The sequence below is a fragment of the Mesocricetus auratus genome, unplaced genomic scaffold (assembly GCF_017639785.1).
Source record: "Mesocricetus auratus isolate SY011 unplaced genomic scaffold, BCM_Maur_2.0 Super-Scaffold_6723, whole genome shotgun sequence".
NCBI classification, from domain to species: domain Eukaryota; kingdom Metazoa; phylum Chordata; class Mammalia; order Rodentia; family Cricetidae; genus Mesocricetus; species Mesocricetus auratus.
The window spans coordinates 13,859,992-13,885,613 of NW_024429183.1; the positions used below are offsets into that span (position 1 = coordinate 13,859,992).

The window sequence follows — 25,622 nt, forward strand, 5'->3', positions numbered from 1 at the left end:
CGCCAATTCGAACCGAGACTAGGTCTAAGACATTTGTCACCTGAGATATTAGATGTTGCACCACTACTCAGACTTCGGCTCTTCCCCACAGTAATTTTACAAAGTACATTCTTGTTTGTTTTTTAAGACAGGGTTTCTCTGTGTAGCCCTGGCTGTCCTGGAATTTGCTCTGTAGACCAGGATGGCCTCAAACTCACAGAGAGCTGCTTGCTTCTGCCTCCCAAGTGCTGGGATTAAATGAATGTGCCACCACCATCCTGCACAAAGTACATTTTTACCGTGCTGTGTAAGCAAGAAATACTAGGACTACGCTTCCTCAATAAAAAAAAAAAAAGAAAACCAGCGAGACCAGAGAAGTCAGCTCTTGCTTTTCCCACTGTTCTCTTCCCTGTAGAAAAGTGCTCCCAATCCCAAGTCTCTAAAACCTGCTAGGCTATATTCTACTTCAGCTCAGTGAAGGCCAGGTCTGCACTGCTATCTAAAATCTGTTTTACCTCAGCCTTATATTTTAAGAGTATTTGGAATGTCATCTTTATTTTCTTATAATCTTATGTCCAGACTAAGGAGTAAGTATCCCACTAGAACCTGGTTTTTTTCCCCAAACCCTCTGGTATTTAAACCCAGGTACTTCCTCATGCTAATTGTCTCAAAAAAAAAAAAAAAAGCCCTGATTTAACTAGACATATTCTCTTATATTACAGAAAACAAGCTTCAACAATTTTTCAATTTACTAGATTTATTTGGAAAGACAAATTGCACACTTCAAAAGGATCAGAATGCTTAATTTTATTATATGGGTATTCTAGTTTTAAAATTTGATTATTTTCATGCACGCACAGAGACCAGAGAAACTTGTGTGAGTTCTGCTCTTTCTACCATATGGGTTCTAGAGACTGGACTTGGGCCTTTACCTGCTGAGCCATCTCACTAGCCCTTGCACGTTTCAATGAAGATGTCTTGCAAAGAACTGCTGTATGGAAGAAAAACACCAGTTCTCTGGGTTGCCTAATGCTTGTGTTCATAGAATTGATAGCTTTCAAGGTGCCAAGTTTCCATTTTATCCTGCTTACTGCTGACCTAGAGACAGACAACCACCAAACATCCCAACAGACATAGGGAGATGTGAACCAACTCCATGGAGGGCAAAAGCACCTGCACATGGGAACCCTGTGGCCCTTGCTCTAAGTATCTCTTCATGTGGCTGTTCATGTGACATTCACAATAGTCTCTAGAGTAATCGTAGCTGTAAATTGTCTCTCTAGGTTCCGTGAGATACTGCAGCAAATTACTGAACTCAGAAGGGTTCAATTTGTAGCCAAATCAGAAATGTAGGACTCATCACTAGTGTCTGAAGATGGGGGGAGGGGGTGAGGCAGTCTTCCCAGACTGAGCCAATTTCACCAGTAGGATGTTTATTATGGGTAGTATCCAAACTGATAGAAGTTGGAGGGCATCTAGTTGGTGTCTGCAGACAACTGAACTGGTATAGAAACCTGAATATTTGGTAGTAGAGTTGTTCTGAGTAGAAAAACATTTCCCTTACTACCCATTAACAGCTGACAACACAGCAGAAATATATAACTGCTGTTTCTCAGCTTCTTGGCAGCTTACATGATCTTACCAATGACTGACTTAGATTTCTTTAAAGTGGGTGAGAGACTTCACAGAGTAGCTTGAGAATTCCAACATTTTCATGGAACCCAAGACATCACAGAGTTGAAATCCAAGGCAGACACATTCCTTCAGGACATAGCCATGTTTGAAGAGTTCAGACACTACAAAATAGGAGCTCTAATGTGCTATTTTGTTAAATATATTTTATGCTTGTATGGCAGGCATCTATAGCAAATATAGCATCTATAATTACTGAGGGCTGCATAGTATTGGGGGATATGCATATCATATGCTCAATGTGACATGCAAAAATGTCCTCACTAATTTTCACTCCTTGGAGTATGACTAAGGTGGAACACTTTTTCGAATGCTTGTGATTTTGAAGCGTTGCCTGTTAATGTCACTGTTGATTTGTAAGTTATCTTTTGTAAAATCTGGATACTATATATTACACTTTATATCACAAATTTTACAATGGTATTTCCATTTTTGTGTGTATGCTTTACATTTCAAACTTATTTGGAATTATTAACGACAGAACACACAGGTTTATTTTTCAATGAGTCATTTGCCAACATTTTCCTTATAGTTCATCTCTACTTTGGATCTGATTTCTAAAAATATTTTTAACTTTATTTATTTTTTTTATGTATGAGTGCTCCGCATGTATACCTGCATGCCAGGAGGTCATCAGATCCTATTACAGATGCTTGTGAGCCACCATATGGCTGCTGGGGATTGAACTCAGGACCTCTGGAAGAATAGCCAGTGCTCTTAACCACTGAGCCATCTCTCCAGTCCCTGGATCTGATATTTTTAGACTTGTATCAAACAATTTTTTAAATATCTCCCCCCTTTTCAGGAAATGTAATGTACTCTTGTTGTCAAAAACTAAACAGAAATAACTTAATTTCTCTCCATCCCTTTTCCTTTGGTTTCCCTCAGTGGAGAATCCTTAATTTTCTTTAGTCCCACAAAATAATTATTCCTAGAAAATCTACTTGTCCTGATGCTGCCGGGGATAGAATGTTTTCTTTCATTATATTGCCTGACTAAGTTATTTTAGATACAACTTTCCAGTTGCTCATCTAATCTTGATTAAAAATAGAGTAAAACAAAAACATTGTTTCTAAATGAAGACTGCCATATTCATTCCCTCTGGTGGTGGTTTTCTTCTGAGTAATAATTGATGAGTCATGATCTATTTCCTATTAAACATAGCATTTTTTGTTTGTTGTTTTCTTCATCTGTTAGGCTTTTTCTCCACTATGAACAGCTTGGTGCTGACTAAGTTGGAAGCTAAATCTGAAAGTTTTTCCACATATACTACACACATAGGGCTTCTTCCAAGTATGCACAGTCTGGTGTATAATACAGTCAGAACTAAGGCTGAAGCCTTTGCCGCACTCAACACATCGGAAAGGTTTTTCCCCAGTATGGCTTCTCTGGTGTCTAATTAAATGAGCATTGACATGGAAGGCTTTCCCACACTCACTACATTGAAAGGGTTTCTCTCCAGTGTGGATTCTCTGGTGCACAATATAGTCAGAACTACAGCTGAATGCTTTCCCGCATTCCATACACTTGAAAGGTTTCTCCCTAGTATGTATTTGTTGATGTCTCGTTAACTTGGCATTGATACTGAAAGCTTTCCCACATTCCTTACATTGAAATGGCTTTTCTCCAGTATGGGTCCGCTGATGATCAAGGAGGTTTCTTTTAGAAGTAAAGCACTTTCCACATTCATTACATTCAAAAGGTTTTTCCCCTGTGTGAGTTCTCCGATGCTGCATTAGTTTCGCATTAACGTTGAAGGCCTTTCCACACTCACTGCACTTATATGGCTTCTCCCCAGTGTGGATTCTCAGATGCTGCCGAAGCTGGGAGTTACACCGAAAAGATTTCCCACATTCATTACATTCATAAGGTCTCTCGCCTGTGTGGATTCTCTGGTGCTGGATTAACTTCCCTTTGGCACTAAAAGTCTTCCCACATTCGCTGCACTCATAGGGTTTCTCACCTGTGTGGACTCTTTGATGCTGAATGAGTTTTGCATTTTTCGTGAAGCCTTTTCCGCATTCGCTACACCGATGTGGTTTTTCTCCAGTATGTATACTCTGATGCTGCCTTAGCTGAGTGCTACACCTGAAGCCTTTCCCACACACATCACACTCGTAAGGTTTCTCTCCAGTGTGAATTCTCTGATGCTGAATTAGCTTCGCATTAACATTGAAAGCTTTCCCACAGTCACCACACTCATAAGGCTTCTCCCCAGTGTGGGTTCTCTGATGTGTGATGTATGCAGAGCTACAGCCGAAGCCAGTCCCACATTCCTGGCACTGATAGGGCTTCTCTCCGGTATGTATCCTCTGGTGTCTAACTAGACTTCCATTAACACTGAAGGCTTTCCCACACACCTTACACTGATAAGGCTTTTCTCCACTGTGGATTGTCTGATGCGTGATATAGTGGGAGCTGTAGCTAAAGCATTTCCCACACTCCACACATTTGAAAGGTTTCTCTCCATTATGAAGTCTTTGATGCCAAACAAATTTTGCTTTAACGTTGAAGGCTTTGCCACATTCTGTACATTGATAAGGCTTCTCCACAGTAGAGCTTTCTAGAAACTGATTGACTTGAGAGCTACCTTGAGAGGTTTCTGTTAATTCTTTGTGTTTTAAAGAACTCCCCGCTGTAGTAATTTTTTCATTATTAGTAAGTTTGGTATCAGAATATTGTTCTTCAATGGAGTTGGTATGGTTCTGAGACACATTTGGAGTCTGACTAAATAAATACCCGTCCGTAGAGCTTGTCTTAACTCTTCCATTAGTGGCACTGATATTCTCTTTCACACTTCCTGTTAAGTGGATTTCCTGTTGTTGGTCTACAATAGAAGTTTTTGAAAAATTGGTTTCCTGGCGAAAGTCCTTCTGAAGGTCAAATAACATACTCTTTTTTTCTTCATACACTTCTTTTGTCAAATTATTGCCAATCTGGATAGCAGTATATTCTATCAAAAGAAGTAGAAAATTAAAAGCTGTAATATAGAACCATGCTGGAAGAAAATAGTCAGAAAGCTATTTATTGTATATAGGGTCTCAATATGTTGTAAGGCTGGCTTTGAACTATTGATTCCCCTGTATCTACTTCACAAGTACTAGAATTAGATGTGTATATCACCATGCCTTGCTAGAAGGTTATTTAAAATATCAGTAGACTAGGTCAAATAACCTACGGTTCATCCAGAAGGTGTAATTGTAATTGGTAAAAGAAAGAAATAGATCCAGATATGTAGACCATGAAAAAATGCCCAGGATATACTTCAAAATAAAAAAAGAATGGCAAAGAAAAGAGATTTTAATTGTGTAATGAAGAATGAGAAGAGTACACAAGAACATGTATCTGTGTTAGGAAACTTCTGTAAAAGTTCAGCTACATGAGACCACATCAGTCAAAAATGATCCCCAGTCATACTCTCCTAAGGCAAGGCCACTACAAAAGGCAACATCAATAACACAAAGGTTAAAAGCGGTAGCAGTGGAAGAAAACCCTAGGCCTTGTCTATCAGATATGTATTTTTCCCATTGTCCCATGCTGCCCTACATTCTGCAGCTCCTTCCTGGCTGTTAAAAGCAGAGAATGCTCAAGAAAGAAATGGGAGAGGACCTAATGATGTGCTGCAGGCCTGACTGTAGCATCAACAGAGAGAGCAAAAGGAGAGCTGGGCTATCTGTCTCCCGAGGGTTTCACTCTAGCCTTCCTGAAACTGTTCTTTCACGTTCTCTCTCTGCTTCAGAAAAGCTCTGCTGAGGCCCATCTGACCGCATCTCTTCCCGTCTCCTCTAAAATACTGCTATACAAACTTTCCCTTCCTTGACTCCCAAACATTCTTTTGCATATAATCATAATTTTTACAATACTAACCTCTCCGTTTCTCCCCAGAAAGTTCCTTTATTTTCTCATTTTTCCCCGGCCACATATAATATCTTCTTCTGTAGCCAGACGGGGGTCCCAGGGGTGACACTAGGACACTAACCCTGCCACAAAGCCTTCTACCCACAGCTGTCCTGCCAGCAAGACGTGCTGGAGCAATGCTGTCTCAGAGCTTAGGGGAGTGGACAACCAACGACTGGCTCAACTTGAGGCCCAAGTCACAACAGGATGGTCAGGAACCAGCAGCTGGATGACTCACAGACATGAGTAAAACCAAACATGACTGTTCAAAAAAAAAAAAAAAGTCAATGAAATGATTCCTAATGATATTCTGGAACCACAAGGGGAGGGGGAGGAAGCATTGTAGAAGTCAAGACACCAGGATGGCATAGCCCACCAAATCAACTAAGCAAGACTCTTGGGAGTTGTTTAGCTTGAAGTTTTTGTGGTACACCTAACAGTAGGGCAAGGGTGTCTCTGACTCTTTTGCCTGCACTCGGGACCCTTTTCTTCCTGTGTTGCTTTGTCCAGTCTGGATATGAGGGTTTCTATCTAGTTTTATTGCATGATGTTATGCCATGTTCAGTTGGTGTCACTGGGAGGCCTGCTCTTTTCTGAAGAGAAATGGAGGAGCGGTGAATCTGGGGCAGAGAGGAGGTTAAGAGGAGGGAGTGGAGGTGTCATTAGGATGTATTGTAGAGAGAAGAATAAACAATATAATAAAATATACACTTGCCTTGCTACTTCATTATAATTATTCCCAATAACATAGAAACCTAGGTTCCTCTAGAAAGGACTTTAAAACAATATGAGCCTTTTCTAAATTAAAAGTATGTGTATTTGTTCTTATAGATTCAATTTTGTTGCTGTCCATCTCTAGCATTCACTTGTAAAAGCCCTAACTTCAAAGAAGTGACCATTATTAGGAAGGAGAACTTTTGGCAGAGCCCTCATATATGGAACTGCTGTGCTATAGGAGGTCTGGTAAAGTCCTCCCTTTAACCGTATGAAGACACAGCAAGAAGACAGATATCTGCCTATTAACTAGGAAACAAGTCTTTGTCAAAAAGAATCTGCCTAAGCCTTGATCTTCTTGAATGTCCAACTCCAAAACTGGATGAACAGACTTATGTTCTTATAAACCACCCAAGGTATTCTGTTATAGCAGCCCAAGCTAAGCCATATGGAAGATACAAATTAATGTTGTTTATAAACCACTCAATCTATGGTACTCTGTTCTAATAGTTCAAACTGATGAAGACATCTGTAGCACTAGAAACTTAAAAATACAGGGTTTGCATTCCTAACCTTCTTTCATTATTACTTGTTTGCCTTTGGTTTTCTACTGAGGATAGATATTTTCACATTGATTAGTATTTGTACTTTTTTCTTTTGGGTTTCTTTGTTTGCTTGGTCTGGTTTGGTTTTTTTGTTTGTTTGTTTTTTATATTCAGTATGAATATAAACACAGGGAGTCTCTGTATAACCTGGCTGTCCTAGAACTCACTCTGTAGACTAGGCTGGCTTTGAACTCACAGAGATCCGCCTGCCTCTGCCTCCTGAGTGCTGGGATTAAAGGTGTGCACCACCACTGCCCAGCCAATATTTGTACATTTTATGCAGATCAACCACTTATTATTAGTTCCTTACCAAATTTATTACTTATCTTCCAAATCCTATGGTATAGCAGTGTTAATATCCACTATCTATGTCATCTTTACTAATATACCGTCAATTTAATTTTTTGAGGTACTAATCTGCCCACTAAAATCATATTTTCCAGCTACTCTTGCAGGAAGGATCTAAAGTCCAGCAAGTAAAGACTTCTACAGAAACCACTGAGCTGAATTATAAAAAGGCCTTTGGTTTGTTTTCAAGTTTAACCATCACCAGTCTCATGCCCTCTACCTTCTCTTTTTGTCTACCCACAGTCTGTCTCATTTTTCTTCCAACCAAGAGACTAGCTGCTGCCTATAGAATGAGAACCAAACACCTTTGATTAAGGAGCTCACAGTATGAATATAAACACAGACACCTGACGGAGCTAAAGACTTACTGACAGTCTGTGTACTTGTAAGAACCCCAAGTAATCATTTACACATTGTCATTCAAGAAGCATGGTATGGGGGCACTTTTTATTTATACTCTCAGTGTATAGATAATTATAATTTAACTACGCTAGACCCTTACTATGTGTTATCACATTTAGTCCTGAGCCCGCTGAGTGATAAGGTACCATTGCCTTTCATCACATTTCAGAGATGAGATCACTAGACTATAGAGACCTCAAATAACTGACCTGCTCAATCATGTAACTAGAAAAAAAAAAGTTTCCTCACAAACACAGATGGGGTGATACCTCAGGAAAAGCCTATAGCTTTTAGCTACTTCTGCCTCTGTGTAAAAAGCTGTTAAGGCTATATCTTCCACTTTTAGTATCAACGCTAGATCCCCACCCCCATAGTCTTGTTTGAAAATGGTGGGATCAGAGACAGAATATGGCACCCTGGAAAAAATGCATTGCCATAATGCATAAATGTGGTACACATTTCTGTTGTTGGGCAATCTGTGCCTCGCTTACCAGTCCAGAGGCCCTGGGAGTCTGTTCCAGTGGCCAGCTCAGACAGGTTTTCCAGATCCTTTCCTTCCTCTAGCTGTGAGATCAAAGCAGGTTTGAGAAATGGAAATCCTGATTTGGGAAAAAGAAACAGAAGAGACATGACAAATCTTCCACAGGTGCATCCCTAACTTCTGAGCTGCTCAGCAATGGGGAGGAAAGTAAGATCTCTCACAAAGGGGTGAGAAGGGTCAAACTGTGAGCCATGGTCCACATGCAGAGAAAGCTGGGAGAGTCTGCCCAAAAGGGACACCACTTCTTGATCTTGGGCTGAAATACCCCGAGTCCATTGGAGTCTTAAAAAGACTCAAGATAAGTAAGGCAGGCGGCAGTCTGAAGATGCCTCTATAGAACAGCGAGCTTCTGTCTTTCACACCATGCCCAATATACAGCTCCGTTACTCTCAGCAAAGCCCTGTAACATCTTGGGATTTGCTCTTCTTGCAGTCTATACACGAGGAGCTTAGAAAAAGCCCCTCATAAAAGGTTCCAGATCCCCACCTGCCACCTGTTAGGAAGAAAAGCGCCAGGAAACCCAAAATGGCAGTCTGAGTCCAGGGAGAGAGGCCTTACCCATGGAGGCCAAGTTCCTATAATTCTCCAGCATTACATCCTTGTACAGTGCCCTCTGTCCAGGGGACAGAATATCCCATTCCGTCTGAGTGAAGTACACAGCCACGTCCTCAAAGGTCACCAACTTCTGAAACAACAGGTTCTTGCTGCCCTAGGGCCAATTCCATGGCTCAGGCCCTACGTGAGGGGCAGAGGGCAAAATAAGGGCTTGGGGAGGGAGCTTGTGAAGAGAACAAAATTAGTAACAAAGTGGAGGAAAAAACACCAGGAAATAATCTATGGAATATCCGCCTTCCTTACAGCAGAGAATCCGCATGCCATTTTCACACTGGGCTGAAAGAAAAAGAATTCCCGTAAGCAAATTACGCTGCATCAATTCTGCTCTTGGGCTACTCCCTCATTAGCAGACGGTTGGAGGCATCTGCAGTTCCCACGCATCCCTGTGAGATCTTGGCTCCTCCGTGGCTTACCTCCACCCCCTAGTTCCTCCACTCATTACCCTCATCCTCATTGCTAAAACAGATGCTCCCACCCCACCAGGGGCATCTATCCCACTTACCACCTGACTCCCCACATAGACCCCAGCCAAGGGCCCAGGTCTCCTGTCTTTTGCTTCCTTGCTCCCACTTCCCATCATCTTCCCCATCCCTCCTCCTCAGAGACAGCCATCCTTCTCATTCATCTGCAGCTCTTCGTCTTCTCCCACCCCAGCTATTAGTCACCCCAAACCTCTGCGGCCCCTCCGTTTGTATTCATGCAAAGAACACACATGGGTGGTTTCCACTGCCCCATTCCCCAAATCCCTCTGCCAGGTGCTGGTGTGCAGTGGCAGAGACCCTTGAGTGACTGCCTCTGCTACGCTCACTTTGCTGCTGCCTTCACTGGTCAGCGCCCCAGTCTCTGCCACTTGCCTGTCCACCTTCCCCACAAGATCCAGCTTGGCAGGCAGAAGCAGGTTTTTATCCCCAGTCTCACCAGGTCTCTTCTCAGTTCTCAATCTGAACTGCCCAGAGGAAGAGATGAGGGACCCACAGCTCACCTGGGGCCAAACTGACGGGATCATGGCTGCCATCACCTGGTCTCTCTCAAGGAAGGGCCGGAGCTGAGGAGAAACAGAAGGTTGGGGTGAGAAGTGAGGCAAGCCACCTGAGGTACAGGCAGCTGGTACCCAGACAGGAACAGGAGCTGTCAGAGAAAGTGTGATCCTGTGGCTGGCTCAAGTGCCTGGTACTCTTCCCAGGACACTGATGCTCTAAAGCTGGCTCCCAAGAAGCCTCTGATTTGCCAAGTCTTTTATTTATTTCTTTAGTTAGTTGGTTTTTTGAGACAGGATTTCTCTGTATTGTTTTGGAGCCTGTCTTGGAACTCACTCTGTAGACCAGGCTGGCCTCAAACTCACAGAGAGCCGCCTGCCTCTGCCTCCCGAGTGCTGGGACTAAAGGTGTGCACCACCACTACCCAGCTCAGTGCTCTCATTCATAAGTATCAAGAATTCTAATGCTTGCAAGGAGCAATGATGCATACCCATAATCCCAGCACAGGGGAGCTAGAGGCAGGAGAATCAGAGCTTGAGGCCAGCCTGGGCTAAGGCTTTTGTGCAGGCAGGTCTCAGTAGGCTGGCTTCCTGCATGGCCTAAGCTAACCCTGAGAACCTTAGAGGTGAGTTAGTAGGCTGCCTCTCAGTCTCAATCTGAACGGTCCACTTTTGCATCACAGACATGCCAAATGGAGGCTTTGTACGGTTCTCATAGGTGGAGACTAGCCTGCACCAGGAGCTATACCATATATACCTCATTCCTGCCTAGGGCTTCCCATATTCTGTGTGAGATACCTACTGAGCCCTGAACTGCAGGCAAGTAAACATCAGTGAGGCCACCCGTGGCCAACAGGGAACAGAATTTGACAGGTAACTGTTATCCCATTAGCCCTAGAAGGGCATCCTTGAGATTCCAAGGCTCCTTGGAGACCCTGCAAGACAGAACCTGTTGAGGGCCAAGCCTGACAAGGCAACCTTGTATTGGTTTATTAACTTATAAACTAATTTGGCCCAGGAAAGCCTCCCTACTCATATATCTGAGTTCTTACCTGTACAGAATTGCAACCCAACTCAGTATGGAAACAAATGCAAAACCTAACTTAGGAACAATCTCAGTCAATCACACTGGCCAGGCTGGTCAAACTATATTGAAATAAGGCAAACACCAGGCACACAGTGACCCAGCCGGATGTTCAGTAAGCACCTCCTTTTCCCGTCTACAATGTCCAGCCCCGTGGCATCCCCAGTCCCGCAAGTCGTCGTGGTGTCACAGACTGCCCAACTGTTAAATCATTCTTTGCTCAACTGGCCCTTGTCTGTAGTTTTGTTTTGTTTTCTATTTTGCTCTCTTGTCCTTCACTCTGCAGGTGAGCACATTCATAGTTAAATTCCCATAAAAAAAAAAAACCTTAATCCCATGTTCTGCATCTGGAAAAACCTAGACTACACAAGGAATTTTAATTTTTTTCTACCTTCTTCAAGTTACAGGAATTATTTTCATTATTTCTTATTGGACAATTAAAAGCTACCTGGCCATAAATTTTCCTCTGGCTCAGAGATTCTCATGTTCTACATTTTAATTTCTATTAGAGCTCAGTAACTGTGATTTGTCTTTGATGAAATAATTATTTATAATATATTGGTGCTGCTCACACTTTCCCTCCTAATAAGCTCTGGTTTTGTTATTGTATGTTTAACTGACCAGATCGATTTTATCTTATTCTTTACAGATTTTTAAAGGGTTTCTGTTTTGTTTTGTTTTGTTTTTTTGTGCATGATATTAATAACTACTTTTTCTTAATATTCTTCAGTATTTAAAAACACAACTTATTCTATAACAAAAATATGTAATTCAATTTGAAGACAACGACTCTATTATTAACACCTTTATGCCAAAAGTGTTTGAAAAAAATCAATATTCACATCTAATTTTAAAAATGTATACCATAAGGGTGTAAGATCTGAGGGGTTAAAATGATCAAAATGCATTGTATACGTGTATGAAATCCTCAAAGAATAAAACTTGGAAATGTATCCCTATAGTTATTCTCATATACAGGAGATATGCACAAAATATTCACTACGAGTTCTATTTTTTTATACATAACCAGCCTGAAAACAACCTACCTGTCCATTGAAAATGCAAGTTTCTGTATTGTTTTTATAATTGAGTATTACCCAGCAGGTAATACAACCATGAATTTAGAAATTAACCAAGGACCAGGCGACTGTACACTGAGATGCTTAAAAACCAAAAAACAGGTTAAATTGTGTACATATTAGTGCATATGGATACGCTTTTAGAAACAGGCTGTGATTAACACAGAATTCAAGAGTTATTACCTCTAACGGTGGAAGAATCTGGTGAAGAACCAATTGGATGCCGCAGTAAGGACCCAAACACTTTCTTAACTGGCTACTCATAGGTGTCATGACCGAAGACAGACAGACAGACAGACAGATGCACGCACACACGTACCTACGCACGCACACAAGAACCTTGGAAAAATAGTATTTTGACTACGGTAATGACCAAAGAGACCTGTCTTCTACCGGCTATGAAACATCAATTCTGAAACCACGCTGTGTGTATTCTAGCGATGTCGTCATCGTGTGTGCGTGTGTGAGCCGCGTTACCTTTGGGGCCTGACGTCGATGCAGCAGAGCAGGCCTCAAGCCTCCTGTCACCAGTGTCTGGGAAGGGGGTACTGCTTTTCCTGCAGCGCCCCGTGCCCCTCACCCTGTCTGGAGCCCGGGGACACGCTGTACACACCTGAAGCGCCTGCCGGGATGCAGTGCGTCCAAAGACTGGCGATGTCACCTCGAGCCGCTTCGTCCCCGCACCGCAGTCACCCTCGGGCTGCAGAGACACAGCTCCTCCGACCGGCCACCTGCTAAGCGCTCTGGACCTGGCGTGCGGCCCGCCACACACGCGTCGCCACCGTGGGCACCGAGACGTGGTGGGCCGCAAGGCTGGCTGCGGGAGACCCTGCGTGAGGACCGCCAGGACACCGCTCACCGCAGCAGCGAGTCCGCACTCACCTGCGCCGCACGACCCGCGGCGCGACCGGAAGTGCGTCACAGGCCCGGCCCGCCCCGCCACCAGTTGCCCTCTCCCTGGGGTGCCCCGCCCGGCCTCTGCGGTTTCCCTCTGTCCCCTAGGGCTCAGGCCCTTCTTCTGGGTCGGTCAGTGGGATGTGACGCCTGAGATCGATACTCCTGGGGACCTGGACAGACCCACCCGAGAAAGGCCGCCCGAGCTTGTGTCTTGGTAAAGTTGCAGGTGCCAGCAGGTGGACTGTGCCAGTGCGTCACAGGCTGGAGGAACCACTGTCCACTGTAAAAATAAATGTTACGTAATGTCATGCGGGCCTGCTGGGCTTTCTTCGCAGCTGTTCTGGAAGCTGAATCTGGAGATGTAGCTTAGTGGTACAGTGCTAATCTGTCACTCCGGATTCAATCAGCACAAATAATACAATAACCACTTTCGTTCTTAGCATGAAATTTGTAACTACCTGCTGGTTGACACCTTAAAGGGATTAGGAGATGGTTTGTTCTGGAACCAAATTTGAGTGATCATGGCCCAGGAGCACAGATTTAGGTTACCTCAAATTTCATGTCCAAAGTGGAAGGAGTTTCATAGGCAGAGGATGTTAGTTCTGACACAAGGATGGGGAAGGAATGGCTGTTCTGGGTGCTAAAGTTAGCCCAAGATAAGATAATTAGCCTAGAGATCCACAAATAATACGTTTGTACGGATACATGAATATAATTCATAGTAACAACACTACTTTGATCTAATGACATATATATTCTTGCCATTGTCACTGCCACTGCCTTTTGCTAGTGTTTTCAAAAAAATCACAAAAGTGCGATCTGAAGTGTTGAATGCTTTTTGACAAAAGTTGTGAGTGAAACCCAGGATGATTTTTCTCTTTGTTATGCTGTAGTTAGATTCCTAGAATTACCACATGTTAGAGCCATATGAACATGATTGTGCAAGTCCTAGGCTCAGGGAAAGGTTTTCACTTACATGAATGACCAGAAACATGCTTTCAAGTGTGAAATCTTCCCCTGTAGGCAAGGCTGTCCTGCGTGGCATGCTTTGTGGCACTTTTGACCTCCATGTACAATGCAACACCACCATCACCATCAAACATAAAAAAAATCACCCCACATAAAGTCCCACAAGGAACCTGGGGAGGGTAGACAACACTAAGAGCTACTAGGTTGGACTCTCTTTAAAACTTCTCCTTTCTATAGATGCTCAAAAACATGCCACCTCTCTTGGAGAAGGTGTTGGGAATAGAGGGCTGCTGGTGGAAGGGGAGTCAATTTTCTTCAGAGATGGGGATATGGTCCCTGAGAGGCTACCATGACTCAGTGAGTTTAAACAAGAACACATGAAGTTGGAGGGAAGGAGAGGAGGTGTTGGAGGGGAAGAGATGAGTGTGGATCCTGACTCTGATAGCAGACTTATTTCTTCCTTCCAGCTTGCCCCCAACCATACTGATGTACCTGAAGGTGATGTTGGCCCCACCCAGCTCTCCAGGCTCTCATCACACGCATTTTCTTTTCTCTTTCTGCACCTGCGCAATGCTGTTCTCTAAATTAACAACATTCCTAGAATGTTCTTCCCTTACCATCCCTACCCTTCATCTTGGCTGTTACAAGAAATGTCAGCTGAAATCCCATTTCTCTCCTGGAAAGTGAGCCTTCCCTAACCACCCAGAATAAGGCAGGAACCCCCACTTATATGCCATTATAGCACCCTGTACTCCTCAGCATTTGGCACCTTTCTACCTAGTTAGTGTTGGTAGTTTACTTACCTATTTGTCTTCTGTGGTTCCAAGAAGCAGGAATTACATGTACCTAACCCTGTACCTATACCTGTGTGTGTGTGTGTGTGTGTGTGTGTGTGTGTGTGTGTTAGCATAATCCTCAACTAGAGACAAAGCCAAGCAGAAAATGGAGAAGTAAGAAACATCTGTTAACATGACCCCAAACCTCCTGGAAACCTTTTGTTTATGTGCTACCAAGGATTGCCGTGACCTCCATTTTCACTGTTTGCCAGAGTGGGCTCTTTGTGTGGCTTCTCTCACTTACACGGGAAACTTGTTTCTGTGATGAGCCTGAATGTGTGTACTGGTCTTGGCAGTTAAGTGCTGCTTCCTCCTTCTTCCTTGGCTCAGAAAGCAGACCTGTATGGAAGATAGTGAAGGACCCCCAAGAACAAGTTCTCAGCACAGAGGAGATTTATTTTCTCTAAAGATATAAAGGGCAGAGAATAAGAGACAAAAACAGCAGCTAGAGGATGAGGAAGAAGGGGAAGGGAACAAGGGAGAGGGGAAGGGGTATTTGCCCAGGACAAAGGACTGCCTCTGGATAAAGAGGAGACAAAACATGGGGCATTGGAAAATGGAGATTAAAAAGGCAAAAGGGAAACCCTGTGTTAGGATGAGGTGTTTAATGTTTATTGAGCATATTAATTAGGTAAGCCAAAGGGGGCTTTTGATTGCTGGATTTCAAGACTTTGTTGGCTGAACCTTGGTAATTAGTCTCAGGAAGAGGAAGTGGATAAATAAGGGAATAGACTTGGTGGCTAGCTTCAAGAATGTAATCTAATGGCAGAGGGAATGGGAGAGAAGGACAAGGCCTGCTGGAGCTATGTTTGCCATGCTTGGGCAGGATAGAGTCCCTTCAGCAAGGATTGCTGGGACAAATAGTAAAGAATTCAGAGAGCAGCACCATATTAATGTTGGACTTGAATGAACAGATCCCACACCAGTTACTAGATTTTGCAACAAAGAAAATATGGCTAACAAATAATCGTGACACTCCTATTCCTAATAATGTTAGGACAGACACAAACCAAGTTATAAAAGCATGCGACCACATCGGCCATGCTGGGAAACTGCTGTTCTGACTCTGCCTGTGTGGAAAGGTTAGAACACAGAGCACTTGGTCACACAGAGACACAGAGACAAATGACAGCCCACAGAATGGTTTCTGTAGTCCTAAAAATTGACATTGTATCTTAGTTAGGGTTACTATTGCTGTGATGAAATGCCGTGACCAAAAGCAGCTTAGGGGAGAAAAGGGTTATTTGGCCTCTACTTATCACCGTGCATCACTGAAAGAGCCAGGATAGGAACTCAAGCAGGATAGGAACCTGGAAGGGTGCTGCTTACTGGCTTGCTCTCCATGGCTTGCTCAGCCTGCCTTCTTATTGAACCCAAGACAACCTGCCCAGGGGTGGCCCAGTCTACGGCGGGTCGGGCCATAGGCTGGGCCCTCCCCCATCAATCACTAATTAAGAAAATGCCCTATAGGCTTGCCCACAGCCTAATCTTATGGAGGCATTTTCTCCATTGAGGCTCCCTCCTTTCAGATAACTCTAGTTTATATCAAGCTTACATAAAAATCAGCTAGCACCCATTGAAACACAATTAAAATCAACCTATTGTGTATACAATGTTAACTTAGTTTCAGCATTCAGGTTACCCAGGACTAGTCTGATAGTAATCAATTTCTTCTTTTGGGGGTAAGTGAATGAGTCCAGGACCTTAGAAGGCAGTTTTAGTAGAGAGTCCGGCTAGCAAACAACAGTCTGCATAGGAATGGCTAAGGCATTTGGGACTCTGGCCTGTGCTCGTTTGTATTTTTCTTTGTTGCTGGGTTTAGTGTCATTCATCAGAGCAGGGCATTAGTCGTTGAATGATTGTTCCTTGACCAAACATCTGAAACTGCGCTCAACACCAAAAGAGTTCCCACCAGAAAACACAATGTATTTCCACTTCAGATCAAGCCTTTTCATTAACTGCCTTCTAGAATGGAACCTCTTTGATTCTGTAAATGCCATTCTAGTCTTTCGCTGTTGTGCTTACAAGGGTAAAATAGGCCTCAAACTGATTAGACACTGATTCACAAATGCCGTCTCAGCCCTCCCCTGTTCCCAGTTCGCTTCTCCAAACGTCCATCCACCCCACATACACGCTCACTCTGCCCCATACCTCAGCCCCAAAAGTTCATGTACCACCAGGCAAGGTTGGTCCTGATCAGCTTGCACTGAAGTTAAGGGCCGTGTTGCCTTACTTAAAGATGCCCAGCAGAGGGCACTCGCTACCTACAGGGATGGAGCTCTACATTCTGCTTCCTGATAGTCCTGAGAAAGGATGCTTCTGGAATCTGAGGACTGCTGGTGGGTAGCCTATCTTTATGCCTCCTGACATTGCATAATAAATTCTGCCATTCAAGCCTTGTGATTTTTAAATAGTGACCCTTTCCTGTCCTTAACAGTCCCAACTCTGCGTTCTCATACATTCTAGCATCTGGCTTAGTAGCTCTGCTCACTGCTCAGACTTTGGTGTTAAAGCAGGTTACTTAAAAGGCATCCTACTGTCCCCAGCACAAGCAGCTCTACACTTCCTCACTGCCCACTCATCCCAGCCAAGCCTTGGACTTGAACAGTGCAGCATAGCAGACCTGTTTTCTACAAACTGGTTCTTTTTAATTCATATGAACCAACTGGCAGAGACAAGTACGTCCCACTCTCTGTGCACAGGAGATGCTCTTAGTGGCTACAGCTGAGGATATATCCCGGAAGGCCGGGGCAGGCCAGTACAGATGCCTGAATACAGGGCCTCTCATCCAACACCGGCATGGTTGGTGAGGCCCCTCTTCTCCACCTCTGGCCATTTCCCACAGTGAGGACTCGTCTCTCGAGCATGGTTTCTCTCGCCTTTTGGCCTTGTCAAGTCCTGGGGCCAGGCAGCGGTGTGTCTCTGGGGCTCAGAGCCCTTGGCCCCTGTTCTTGTGTGACGACATACTGAAACAGCTTGTGCCCACTCAATCTGATCCTCCCTGGATCCCTGGGACGCCAGCGTATTCAGGCCTTTGGCTCTTCTTTCTCTCCCTCAGTCATTGTGCCCAGTCAATCTTCCTCTGCCTCATCCTTGGAAACTGTGTCTACACCTCCTTGCCCCCTTTGGGATGTCGTTTGGACACCCTCTGACCACTCCTTTTAATCAAACCTGGCCTCAGTATTCCTTGGACCAGACAACCCGGGAACCGAGAAAAAATTCCCAACTTTCTTTTTCATTGCTTCAAAACCTGCTTTCTACTGGACTGGGAGCCCTATGGAAGCGGGTGATTTCCTTCCTGACCCCTCCCCTTGTTCTCCTGTCTCTAACAATTACTCCCTGCTTCATCAATTCTCCAACTCCCACTGTTAAGAGTCCCACAAGAACACCAAGCTACACAACCATAACGTACATGCAGAGGACCTAGCTCAGACGCGGACAGGGTCTGTGATTTGTCGCTACAGTCTCTGTCGGTGTTAGTGTTCAGGCATCTGTACTGGCCTGGCCCTGGGGTCCTCACAGGATAAGTCCTCAGCTGTAGCCACTAAGAGCACCTGCTGTGTGCATTTCCAATGTTCCCTTATCCCTCTCCCACCCTCTCTCTCTCTCTCTCTCTCTCTCTGTCTCTCTCTCTCTGTCTCTCTCTCTCTCTCCTCTCTGTCTCTCTCTCTCTGTCTCTCTCTCTTCTCTCTCTCTGTCTCTCTCTCTCTGTCTCTCTCTCTGTCTCTCTCTCTGTCTCTCTCTCTCCTCTCTGTCTCTCTCTCTGTCTCTCTCTCTTCTCTCTCTGTCTCTCTCTGTCTCTGTCTCTCTCTGTCTCTCTCTGTCTCTCTCTCTCTCTCTCTCTCTCTCTCTCTCTCTCTCTCTCTCTCTCTTTCTCTCGGTCTCTGCCCCCTTCTCTGTTCCATTCTCTCTCCTCTTCCAATAAACCTTTTATGTGAGCCCTGTTGTATGATATGACTCCTTGAGCCGTGTTTTAATGAACAATGTGTATGGTGTAGGGGTATATGTATTTGAATGTAGGAGCCTGTTGGGGGCAGAGGCCCTGGATCCTGTTGCTGGAGTTACAGGCAATTGTGAGCCACCTGACATGGATGCTCAAAAATGAACTCAGGTCCTCTGCAACAGTATGTGTCTTAACCTTGGGGCCATCTCTCTAGCCCATAGTAGAGGATTTTAAGAACCTATGCATTATAAAGAGGAAATAATTAGTCTAGTACTGTCTCACTTCATTTTTTAATGTTCCATCATTTGATTAACTTGATAGTTAGATGTTGAAAATGTCATTTTTAAATAAGTTCTTATAAAATTGAACTTCAAAGTTAATTTGGAAGATTTTTTTCCCTCAACTCAAAAATCCTTTCTGGGGGGATCAGGCAGTAGTGACACACACCTTTAATCCCAGCACCCAGGAGGCAGAGGCAGGTCAATCTCGGAGTTCAAGGCCAACTTGGTCTACAGAGGGAGTTTCAGGACAGCCATGACTACACAGAGAAACCCTGTCCCAAAAACAACAACAACAACAACAACAAAAACTATTTTTTTATTGAAAACTCATCTGGGATGGTGGTTAAGTTCCCATGTAGCCTAGACTGGCCTTGAACTTGCTATGTGTGGGATGTGGGAGGCACAGAGGTCCTTGTGCTCACAAATAGGTGAACAAGGAATGTTAAATACACAGCGTTTTTTCTTCAAAGTAAGGGATGCATGACTGTTATACACCCAGAAGGCTGGGAGCAGATGTGGCTAACAGCGTAGCAACTTTGTGACCAAGACCCCTCTGGATCATCCCCCAGACTGTTATTGTGATTTTTTCAATCTACAGAGTCAGGGAAGATGATGCCTCTGGATGTTGCCTTGTTGAATAGGGTTGTTATGGCTATCCTGGGTCTTTTGTTTTTCCATATAAAGTGGAGAATTGTTCTTTCAAGGTTTGTGAAGAATTGTGCTGGGATTTTAATGGGGATTGCGTTAAATCTGCAGGTTGTTTTTGGTAAGATTGCCATTTTTACTATGTTGCTCCTACCTATCCAAGAGCATGGGAAATCTTTCTGGTGTCATCTTTAGTTTCTTTCTTTAAAGATTCAAAGTTCTTGTGATACAGGTCTTTCACTTGTTTGGTTAGCGTTACCCCAAGGTATTTTATGTTGTTTGTGGCTATTGTAAAGGGCGATCGATGTTTCTCTGATTTCTTTCTCAGCCTTTTATCGTCTGCATACAGTAGGGCTACTGATTTTCTTTAGTTGATCTTGTATCCTGACACATTGCTGAAGGTATTTATCAGCTGTAGGAGTTCCCTGGTAGAGTTTTTTGGGTCACTTATGTGACTATCATATCATCTGCACATAGTGAAAGTTTTACCTCTTCCTTTCCTATTTGTATCCCCTTGATCTCCTTTTGTTGTCTTGTTGCTCTAGCTAGAACTTCAAGGACAATATTGAAGAGGTATGGAGAGAGTGGACAGCCTTGTCTTTTTCCTGATTTTAGAGGAATCGTGTTGAGTTTCTGTCCATTTGTTTGATGTTGGCTGTTGGTTTGCTGTATATAGCTTTTATTATGTTAAGGTAAGTTCCTGTTATCCCGGATCTCTCCAAGACCTTTATCATGAAGTGGTGTTGGATTTTGTGTAAGGCTTTTTCTGCATCTAGTGAGATGATCATGTGTTTTTTGTTTCTCAGCTTTTTTATATGGTGGATTACATTGATGAATTTTCGTATGTTGAACCATCCCTGCATCGCTGGGATGAAACCTACTTGATCATGGTAAATGGTTGTTGTGATGTATTCTTAGATCCAATTTGCCAGTATTTTATTGAGTATTTTTGCATCAATGTTCATGAGGGATATTGGTCTGAAGTTCTCTTTCTTAGTTGTGCCTTTGTGTGACTTGGGTATTATTGAAGCCTCGTAGAAAGAGTTTGGCAAGGACCCTTTTGCTTTTATTTCTTGGAATACTTTGAGAAGAATCAGTATAAGCTGTTCTTTGAATTTCTGGTAGAATTCTGCACTGAGACCATCTGGCCCTGGCCTACTTTAGGTTGAGAGACTTTTGATGACTGCTTCTATTTCCTTAGTGGTTATAGGTCTATTTAAATTGCTTATCTGTTCTTGATTTAATTTTGGCAAGTGATATCTATCCAGAAAATTGTCCATTTTCTTTAGATTTTCAAATTTTGTAGAGTACAGGTTTTTAAAGAATGACTTGATGATTCTCTGGATTTCCTCAGTGTCTGTTGTTATGCCCCCCTTTTTATTTCTGATTTTGTTAATTTGCATGTTCATACTCTGTGTTTTGTGAGTTTGGATAAAGGTTTGTCTATCTTGTTGATTTTCTCAAAGAACCAACTCTTCATCACATTGATTCTTTGTATTGTTTTCCTAGTTTCTACTTTATTGATTTCAGTCCTCAACTTGATTATTTCCTGGTGTCTACTACCCCTGGGTGAGTTCGCTTCTTTGTGTTCTAGAGCTTTTAGTTGTGCTGTTAATTCTCAATTGTAACTATTCTCCAGTTTCTTCATGTGGGCACTTAGTGCTATGAACTTCCCCCGTAGCACTGCTTTCAAAGTGTCCCATAAGTTTGAGTATGTTGTGTCTTCACTCTCATTGAATTCTAGGAAGTCTTTAATTTCTTTTTTTATTTCTTCTTTGACCCAGGAATGATGCAATTGTGCATTATTCATCTTCCATGAGTTTGTAGGGTTTCTGTAATTGTGTTGTTGTTGAATTATAACTTTAAAGCATGGTGGTCTGATAAGGTGCATGGTGTCATTCCAATTTTTTTCTACCTGTTGAGGTTTGATATGTTACCAAGTATGTGGTCGATTTTTGAGAAGGTTCCATGTGGCACTGAGAATAAAGTATATTCTTTTTTATTTGGATGGAATGTTACTTAGATGTCTGCTAATCCCAATTGGGTCATAACTTCTATTAGTTCCTTTGCTTCTTTGTTAAGTTTCTGTCTGGTAGTCCTGTCTAGTGGTGAGAGTGGTGTGTTGAAGTCTCCTACTATAAGTGTGTGGGGCTTTATATGTGATTTGAGTTTTAGTAATGTTTCTTTTATGAAAGTGGATGCCTTTGTATTTGGGGCATATATGTTCAGAATTGAAACTTCATCTTGGTGGATTTCTCCTGGTATGAGTATGAAGTGCTCTCCTTTACCTCTTTTGATTGATTTTATTTTAAAATCTAATTTGTTAGATATTAGGATTGCTACCCCCACTTGTTTCTTGGATCCATTTGATTGGAAAATCTTTTCCCATCTCTTAACTCTGAGGTAATGTCTGTCTTTGAGGCTGAGATGTGTTTCTTGTATGCAGCAGAAGGATGGGTTCTGTCTTTGAATCCATTCTGTTAACCTGTGCTCTTTATGGGTGAGTTAAGACCATTAATATTGAGGGACATTAATGACCATTGATTGCTCATTCTTCTTTGATTTGGAATGGTTGTTTTTGGTGGAATTATATGTTGAATCTCACCCCTTTTTTCTTTTAGCTGTTGGTAAGGTGGGATTATCTAATGTCTATGTTTTTCTGGTTGTAGTTAACTTCCTTGGGTTGGAGTTTTCCTTCCATAACTTTCTCTAGTTCTTTAGAGCCCTTAATTAATTAACTAATTAATTTGTGTATTTTGCATCTGTGTATGTGCACACACACCAACAAGTACACCTTGGGTGTCATTCCACAGCAGTCATCCACCTGACTTCTTGAAACAGGGTATTTTTGCTGGGACCTGGGGTTCAGTGATGAAGTTAAGCTGTTTGACTCCTGAACTCCAGGGATCACCCAGTCTCTGCCTCCCCAGCTGTGGTGTTCTGAAAGAAAATGGTCCCCAAAGAGAATGGCACTATTAGGAGGTGTGGTCTTCTTGGAGGAAGTGTGTCACTGTGGAGGTGGGTTTTGAGGTCTCCTGTGCTCAAGCTACCCTCAATAAGAGAGACCACTTCCTATTGCCTTCCCGTCAAGATGTAGGACTCTCAGTTCCTTTTCCAGCTCCTGTCTGCCTGCAGCCACCATGTCCCACCGGGATGTTAATGGACTAGACCTCTGAAAACATAAGCCACCCCAATTAAATGTTTTCCTTCATAAGAATTTCCATGGTCACGGTGTCTCTTCACAGCAATAGAAACCCTAACAAAGACACCAGCACTCACATTACAAGCACACACCATTAGACCCAGCGTTTTGTGAGCCATCCCAGGCCTTCATGCTAGCATAGGAAGCTCTTTGCTGACTGAGATAATTCCCTAGCCCCTCTTCATAGCCTCCCTCCTTCTTCAGCTTCACCTCACAACCCTCTCTCTTGTCCCACCTTGAGTGCTTCTCGGGTTGTTTTGGTTGTCCCTTATTGCTACAGCTGTCCCCATGGTCTCTACCACCTGGCTAGCAGCTGCAGTCACTTTTCCAGTGTCGCAGCTGCCGCTCCTGCGAGCAGCCGGTCCTGTGTCTCTGCATCTTCCACAGGAGCCTGCCAGCTGCTCAGCTCTGCCCCTTTGTCCACTGCTCCACCGTTTCTGCAGCTTAGTGTGCAGGCTACCCTTGTCAGTCCTGCCCTGCTGTTGTTTGGTTACACGCCAGCCTTCCACTGGGCCTGATGTAACACTGTGGGGGTGGGTCGGTGTGGGAAAGTGTCTTCCAGCCAGCTTAGGGAGTTAGCTAAGCACCCAGCTTCTATAGCCAGAGAAGTGTTTGCAACCAATCACTGCACTGCTCGCATGCAAATAAATGAAGGTTTACGTGTGCGCCCATCATATAGCATCCTCCTTTTGACACCAGTCCCCAAAGGAGGTGGTCCCCATTCAAGATTATGCAAAAATGATTGTAGTGCTATCTAGAGTCCACTGGGACTTGTGATAGCAAAAAAGGGGCGGTTCAAACTGACTGGGGCTGCACATTCCAGAGCCTGAGCGAGTGGTTTCTTTAAGTCATTCAGTGTGGAGTATTCCAAATAGCCAGCTCTGGCATCCTGGTCCCCCCGCTGGCTGTTTAACTGAGAGTGTTCCTGTTCAGTGCAGTCAGGCCAGCCAGGGTAAATCCAACAGCTTCCAATTAGGGAGTCAAACTGTCCCACTTCCCAATGTGTTTGCTTATTGCTTAGGAGAATGGCCATCAGTAGTGTTCAGAGTAAGAACTCAGCATTCACACAAATGGAGATTTAAAACAACGTGCCTTAGTAGCTTCTAGCGCTCCCTCAGTGCCCCAAGAAGAGGTGGATCTCCACTGCCTGCCTCAAAACTAAACTGCAAATGAGAGATTGGCTTTCTGTATGTCCTGGCAGGATGCAGAGTACTGGCCCATGTTCAATATGGTTTCAGTTCGGGTGGTGAGTGTGTGTGTGCACGTGCATACGCACAAGTGCCCAGGGAGGCCAGAAGAAGGCTTGGACACCCTGGAGTATTTATTATTGGTGGCTGTGAGTTGCTCGAGGTGCGTGCTGAGAACTGAACTCTGGCCCTCTGGAAGAGCAGCAAGCACCCTTATCTTTCTAGCCTTCCTGTGGTATGGTTTCTAAATCTCATGCTTCTGGCACTAGGATTCTGCAGATTGCTTCAATCCCATGAGCTCCTTGTGCCTTTGTTCAAACTCTCAGTCGCTGGATTCAGATTATCAACAAGGCATTTCAGTTTCTGTTTTTCTTCCAAGTTTTCTCCTTGAAGTAGTAATGAACTGTCTTCCCGATTCTGCTGCCTGTGTTTGACTGACCCTCAGCAGGGCTCTCAGCCACCCTTCTTTTTTTCTTTTCTTTTGGTTTTTTGAGACAGGGTTTCTCTGTGGCTTTGGAGGCTGTCCTGGAACTAGCTCTTGTAGACCAGGCTGGCCTCGAACTCATAGAGATCCGCCTGCCTCTGCCTCCCAAGTGCTGGGATTAAAGGTGTGCGCCACCAACGCTCAGCCTCAGCCGCCCTTCTTTCTCTGTGTCTGTTCCTTTGACCTTTCCCCTCCACCTTCCCATGAGCAGGTCCAAAGTTCGCATCTAGATTGGATCTGTAAGTCCATGTTCTACCTGCCCTAAATATTTGATTTTGGATCTTTTGCAGTGTAGCTCAAATCTGTGCACTTGGCAGTCTTTAGTGATATAGACTGACGTAGTCTCCCTCACTGGGCAGAATTATTTTATTTGCTCCATTTCTTCTCGTCTATGTGCTGCTCATGCTCGTTTCCCTCGTCTACATAACCTCCATCCTGCTTTCCTGCTTCCTGGTGTCTCCTCGTGTCTCCGCCCTTCTCCTCAGAGTCTTCTGTTCCTGGAAATCCTGCCTACTATTGGCCATTCAGCTTTTTATTAAACCACTCAGAGTGACACATCTTCACAGTGCACAAAAGGATTATTTCACAACAGACTTCAGTGTCTGCTAGTTGAAAACCTGTAAACAGATCCTCCAGTACGGGGACTTGATCCAAGTGACACCACCAGACAAGATAACACTATGTCAGTTTCATATTCCTTGTAGTCTCCCAGCTTTCTTAGATCTTTCATTAACTCATGTCCCTTGCTCGATCTTGGTAAGTGACATGTGGTGATATCTTGCTTGAACAAATAAAGCCTGTCTGAAGGTCAGAGAATAGAACTTGCCACTAGTTAACCATAGAGTTCTGGAGGTCTGTACAGACAGGGCAGAAACAGGATATAAGCAGGGAGAAACAGGAAATCGATCTCTTGTCTGCAGATACATTAAGGAGGTAAGTTGTGCTGTCACTTGCTCCTTCTCTCTGATTTCTCAGCATTTCCCTCTATATCTGACTCTGGCTTTTTATTATCTAGACCAATTAAGAACTCCATTTACAGTGACAGGCTCAGCTGACTTGCTGGCCTCTGGGGTCATTCACAGTCTGATTTCCTATTTCCTGGATAGAAAGGAACAAATTACAAGTGGGTGTAGGATGAGAAAAGGCTCATCTGGCCCAGAGCATTTCCATTTTTCCTGGCCTATTAAGTTACAGTCACTAAAAACAACTCTATCCGGGTGGTGGTGGTGCACACCTTTAGTCCCAG

The 25,622-nt window shown here is 43.7% G+C and overlaps 1 protein-coding gene across 9 annotated transcripts; it reads right to left on the reverse strand.

Annotated features, from left to right (window-relative positions):
• Positions 1-718: 718 nt before the first annotated feature.
• Positions 719-13,074, reverse strand: Znf23 (zinc finger protein 23). Of its 9 annotated transcripts, none has more exons than XM_040737075.1 (6): positions 12,546-12,959; positions 9,776-9,838; positions 9,037-9,069; positions 8,737-8,863; positions 8,129-8,236; positions 719-4,624 (listed from the first exon to the last, which is right to left on the reverse strand). In XM_040737075.1, the coding sequence occupies exons 2-6, from the start codon at positions 9,806-9,808 to the stop codon at positions 2,865-2,867; spliced, it is 2,061 nt and encodes a 686-aa protein (XP_040593009.1). In that variant the 5' UTR covers positions 9,809-9,838; positions 12,546-12,959; the 3' UTR covers positions 719-2,864. The 9 variants fall into 9 exon arrangements, with proteins under 9 accessions (XP_040593009.1, XP_040593005.1, XP_040593003.1 ...); XM_040737071.1 differs by having other exon boundaries at positions 9,712-9,838; positions 12,546-12,844; XM_040737087.1 differs by lacking the exon at positions 719-4,624 and adding an exon at positions 5,607-5,830 and having other exon boundaries at positions 12,546-13,074.
• Positions 13,075-25,622: the final 12,548 nt, after the last annotated feature.